Below are 6,000 nucleotides of genomic sequence, written 5' to 3'. Positions count from 1 at the left end.
AGCAAAGGTGACATATTTGTTTATTTTTAAATAATGAACTCTTAGGCTGCAAGAATACTATGTTGGCTAGTGAATATTAATAGACAGTTAATAAACAGGGGAGTTCAAGGAATGTTAAACAAACAAAAAAAGAATGTGTGTAACAAACTTGTTAATAAAAAGGTGTATTCCTAGCCTACAGCAAAGAGTTAGCTAAACGTAAAGCATTTTTAATAGTTTCCTGTTCACATTTTTAATTTAAAAAAAAGTGTTAGTCATAAAAAGACGAGTTCAAGTGTCCAAGTGTCTCCATTTAGAAGGCACAGTAATTGAATTAATGATGCTGTTACCTGTCTTTTCCTAAATGTACACTTTGTACTGCTTACTCTACCCCTATTTATAATCCTACAATACAGAGCAACATGGAGTTCTCAATTCTAGCCCATGACATGCTTCGCAGTCTAATTCTAATTGTGACAGGGAAACACTGAATCAGGAAGTGTGTGTCTGAAAAGATGCTTATTTAGAAGTCAAAATAGATTCAGTCTTTTTGAGTTTTAGATGATTGGAGATAAGGAATTTTAAGCCTGGAAACTGATAACTTCAGGAGCAACTTTCCTGTTCAGGGCCTGAAAATTAGAAAAATTGATCTCATAAAACTTTCAGCACAGTATTTCTGACAGCTGCAAATTAGATAGCAGAATATCCAAAAATGTCTTTCTGCAATGATCTATCATGGATCTGGGCAGAAGACTGAAAGTCAGGAAAAATACCCTGCAACGTGGTGAGCAACCACTCCGTGGGTAGACTCTGTGAGTGAGTATCCTCCAAGTACTCAATCTATATGTGTGGTGTTACTCATTCACTTGTTGTCTCAGTTGTTTGCACTTTGTTTTTATCTGTAGTTTTATTTTAGTTTTTTAAGAAGAAAATACCAACTTCTAAAAGCCTTTTGCCATCACCACACACATAGCAATTTGCAACATCAAATATGACAATAGCACAGCTAGCAAAAGGGTTCTTAAAGCAGGGATGTCCACAGCAAAGTAGCGGCATCGGAAAGTACTCGAGCTTCAGAAACAACCATTTGGGGGCTTGATTTCACATCACTGAATCAATGAATAGTACACAGTAAATGACCATTAACTTGTCTACACTACAAAACAGTTGCGAGCCTATTAAAGGTGTCCAGAGCTTTTTTTTTTTTTTTTGCTTTTTTTAAATGTAATCCTCCACAAACAATGGTAATTTTTATCATAATTTTGACATACAAAAATATATAAATCCAAACACTTAATACATAATACTTTTCACAACTGAATTTGTCTCTGTTTCCCCAACATCAAGGCCCCATGAACAACTCAAGCCAAAGCTAACTTGCTTCAATGGAACACCCCTGCTGCCTGTTGAAACTAGAAGGATTGTCACAAAATGATAGTCACTTATAAACAATACATTTAGGGAAAGCTCTGAAATACAGCCACTCAAGAACCAACCATTGGTGAGCAATTAAAACGATCAGCTCCTGCTTCTTTGCTAGCCAGCATGGTTTCTCTCTCTTCTTCCCCAAGACTGATTTAGAGAACGATATCCTTCAGACGCTTCACGCCAGGAGACTCTTTGTCTCGACCTTCCTTCAGAATAGGGTTGACCTCATGCACGACTTTCTCGCCATCAGCTCCACGGGGTTCAGCTTCAGAGGGACGAGAAGGGCCATTGTTGACATACTGCTCCAGATCGCGGGCCGGAGGCGCCAGGGCAACGGTGTAAGACACAGAAGGCTTAGTAGGCAGAGGGCTCTTGAGGTGCAGAGGGGAGGTGACAGGGCTAATAGCCTCACAGCCATTGCCTGCCTCCCGGATAGCGCCGTTGACTTTGGGGCTGCAGATGGTCACATCAACAGTCCTCCTGCCTTTCAGCGTGGGCCTCTCCTCAACTGGGTGATCGCTGACATCCTTTCCAAAGGTTGCAAAAGTCCGCTTGGTGGGGCCGCAGTCATCATAAGCTTCAACATCGGCAGCAGTAGCTTCAATGGACAGTGCAATGATGTTCCTCACATGCTCAGGGGACTTGGAGCGGGTGGGCATGGGGTTCCGGGGCATCCAGCACCTGTCAGAGTGGCCAAGAATCCGGCATTCTTCCCTGCAATGAAATCCTTCATTCTGATCTGTTTGGAGAAAATAAAATGTCAATTTCATCAGCTTTTCCCAGCAATCATTGTTAGTCCCCAGTGTTCTGGTTTCTTAGGTACCCACAGGCCCTTTTGGGAAAAGATACTTTTAGATAGTCCTTTATTGCCTTTTGGGACAAGTGTGAAGAATTGGATTTTTTTAAAGCTGCAGATCTCCCCCTCAATACTCTCCCCTCCTTTTTTATTTGTATTTTTGTTGCTGTTTCCACTGCTGACAAAACTAAAAACCTAAAGGGAAACACACTGTGATGAAAAAATATATTTTTAAGAAGTTTATCCTGACTGTAAAGGTGCTGAGAGTCAGCATTTTTATCAACAACTCTTGTTAAAAATCAACTGTGTTTGAAACTGGTTCCAGCAGAAGAGGGAGTAGAGGCAGAGCAGGGAATCCAACAGTCATTATATCTGAGAAGTCTTGGCCATGTTTTTCAGCAATTGCACTGTCAACCACATTCCCACCCTACCTGTTAATGATATGCAATGCTTAATTTTAGATTAGTAACATGCTTTCTTTGAAAACCCAATCACGTCACTTCTTTTTGACCACCAGTCCCACCAGCCAATCTCCTCACTAAACCATCTACATAATTTCATTTCCCATCAGAAGGAATATATTGAGATCTCTTCCTTATATGTGACCCAGAAGGTTCAATTGGCCTTATGCACACATCACTCATAGATTGAACATCATTTAATTGTACTCAACTAGCCATCCCTCCTTATCTTTCTTATCTGCAGTTTCATTAGGGTCATATTTCTTAAAATAATTCTTTCATGGATTACTTTAACCCTATCACAGAAGATCTCAGCAAATAGAATTCATAATTATTGTCAAGACATGCTTTGCTCTTTTCATATCGGTTCATTTAGAGTTACGGTTTTGTTTTTTTTTTTTTCTTTTTTGTTTATTTTTTGCGGTATGCGGGCCTCCCACTGTTGTGGCCTCTCCCATTGCGGAGCACAGGCTCCGGACGCGCAGGCTCAGCGGCCATGGCTCACAGGCCCAGCCGCTCCGCGGCATGTGGGATCTTCCCGGACCGGGGCACGAACCAGTGTCTCCTGCATCGGCAGGCGGACTCTCAACCACTGCGCCACCAGGGAAGCCCAGAGTTAAGGTTTTAATTTGGCTCTCAGAAAGGCTTTCTACAGGGGCTTCACTAAAGCATGGACCCAGGGTTAACGTCTACCTGTCCACTGTGAAACTGTTAATGTCTGGTTTACAGATCTAGTTTTCCAGATCAATTTATATTTGTTACATTCTTGCATGAGGATGACCTAATGAAAATTTTCATCACATTGCACAATACATCAAAATATTAGCAGCTTAACATTTATAGTAATCCTTGGGGCAGGACTGGAGGAGGTGTGGAGACCACAAGAGATCACAAGGACAAAAAAGTACATGTCAAAAAAAGTTATAAATATGCGCTATGACTGCTTTTTTTTTGCAAGAAGAAGTCTGCAATTCAGGGTCTTGCCTGATATTAGTCTATATATAACACACTTCCTTATACAATTGTATTTCTGTGTTTTAGTCTATTTCTTGATTTTTTTAAAGAGTAAATGACGGAGCAAAGAGGCACTGCTTTGCCTCAATCATCGAAAGTTATTTTGGTAAAGGGGCACTTGGGAGGGGGCTCAAGAAATAATGGTTGAATTGGGTGTATACTTCATCATTTGGAGAAAAAGTGTTAGAAGCAGCTAAACGTTAGGGCCTAATCCAGGCTGAGTCCGGATTTCAACACAACTCTGGAAATGGCCTTTAACCTAGTCTAAAGTATGGAAAGGCCAACCAAAGGTAAGACCTCCTTCAATGTACCTGGACACAATTTGCCAACTTATCTTTAAGATGGCCAGTTTAAGCCCCCTTTCAGTACTGAAGAATGAAACTTTCAGAATTTTGCAGAGGTACAACCAAATAGCAAATGAGCATTATCACCAAGAAGATAAGTGCCTTCCCCATACACAGGACAATGCTTCTGCAATCTCCAGCAGTTCCATGTCAGGGTTGCCTGGCCACCTCTGCAAAATGAGGGTTTGTCAAAAGCCCTTTCTCTGCCTCTTCCCTGAAAACTCTCAGTGTTGCCATCTGATAACTTATCATTATTCAAAACACATATGTTCTTAGAGAGTGAAGTAAGTCAGAAAGAGAAAAACAAGTATTGTATATTAACGCATATATGTGGAATCTGAAAAAATTGGTATAGATGATCTTATTTACAAAGCAGAAATAGAGACACAGAGGTAGAGAACACACATATGGATACCAAGGGTGAAAGGGTGGGGTGGGACAAATTGGGAGATTTGGACTGACATGTAAACATTATTGATACTATGTATAAAATAGATAACCTAATGAGAACCTACTGTATAGCACAGGGAACTCTACTCAATGCTCTGTGGTGACCTAAATGGGAAGGAAATCCAAAAACGAGGGGATATATGTATACATATAGCTGATTCACTTTGCTGTACAGAAGAAACTAACACAACATTGTAAAGCAACTATACTCCAACAAATTTTTTTTTTAAAAAAAAATACACATATGTTCCTGGAAGGCAGAAAGTATGAAAGTATGGGAAACATGTTGGGATATACTTGGGAAACACTTTGTGTAGACCCAAACATTATGAGTGGAAGAGTCTATAGCTGATCCACCCACATTCAATTTCATCCAAATCTAGTGCTTTCCCCAGGAGACCCCGATATCCCTCCAGTAGGACAGAATTCACACCTTCAGAGTTTCCCCAAAAGATGCGACTTCCTCAACATTTCCTCTGAGGCTTATCTCATAACTATCCAAGTAATAGCTCTAAAGAATTAGTTTGAGTGTTTGTTTGGAGGTGGGGAGTAAGGAGGTGCAAGTGGGGGAACAGTTCAATAACTAACTTCCATTTCTATAACTCTGAGTGAGCTCCCTGGAAGTCAGAAAAAAAAGAAAAGAAAAAAATGTCTGGAAGGCTGTGGGATCCCTGTCCTTTTTGTCCACAATTTAGGGCACAGAGGCCTAGAGGCCTTAACCTTTGAGCCATGGAACCACAGCCATGTGACCAGCTATGCAGAGGAAATCCCAGCTGACCTTCAGACTGATATTACAGGTCACTTGCTCATACTCCCAGAGCAAAACAGTGATGAATGACAATCTAGTAGAATCTTCTCAATAGGCTCAACATAAAGTTCTCTTAAGTTTCTTTTAAGTTTTTAGTTTCAAGTAGCTCTCTTAAAATTTGAAGAGGCAGTTCTTTTCTTAACACAATTCATTAAGAGAATGGCCATTCATGTGTCACCCCAAATCCACATACAGTGCTCCTTCCCTATGGTAGGCTGCTTCAAATGAACAACATAAGGAGACCTGGATCCCCAGCATACACAGAGGGCAGAGACCCCAGAGGTAGATACCTCTAAGATCTTATGAATTGAGAAAGACCAGATCAGGGAACTCAGTCATCTCAGAAGCTTCTCTGCAAAGACAGTGCTTGCTTTCAGGTTACCCACTGCCTAAATGAATAGATCACTCTCTGGGAAGAGAAAAAGGTAAACTCACTCAGCACCCCCAAGAACGCAATCGGTCTAAGCCTACACACCAATCTCACTAAGCCCACCTCAGCCCTTTGGGAGCTAGAATAATATGCAATTTTCTTTGGTTAATTATGTGTACATATTAGGTACACTGCTCTTACCCAATGCAAGTGAAGACTTGAATCTGAAAGACTCATTTACTCACAATGTCTCACTCCTGGTTTAGATCTGGATCTCTTTATTTACTTAAATCCTTACCAACGGCAGTGACTTGCTGCTTATCATTTTAGTATCAAACAACACTCAGTGA

The 6,000-nt window shown here is 40.7% G+C and overlaps 1 protein-coding gene across 2 annotated transcripts in view; it reads right to left on the bottom strand.

Moving 5' to 3' along the window:
- Positions 1-901: 901 nt before the first annotated feature.
- PCDH19 (protocadherin 19) overlaps positions 902-6,000 on the bottom strand; it is a 102,929-nt gene continuing 97,830 nt past the window's right edge. The window contains exon 5 of one of the 2 annotated variants that reach the window (XM_059051028.2): positions 902-2,146. In XM_059051028.2, the coding sequence (XP_058907011.1) occupies positions 1,557-2,146 (590 nt within the window). In that variant the 3' untranslated portion in view covers positions 902-1,556. The remainder of the gene's footprint in view (positions 2,147-6,000) is intronic. The other variant, XM_059051029.2, reaches the window with a different exon arrangement.

Source organism: Kogia breviceps, chromosome X, assembly GCF_026419965.1.
Source record: "Kogia breviceps isolate mKogBre1 chromosome X, mKogBre1 haplotype 1, whole genome shotgun sequence".
NCBI classification, from domain to species: domain Eukaryota; kingdom Metazoa; phylum Chordata; class Mammalia; order Artiodactyla; family Physeteridae; genus Kogia; species Kogia breviceps.
Note: the sequence above shows the minus strand (reverse complement) of the source record. Positions and strands in the feature narration are given on the sequence as shown.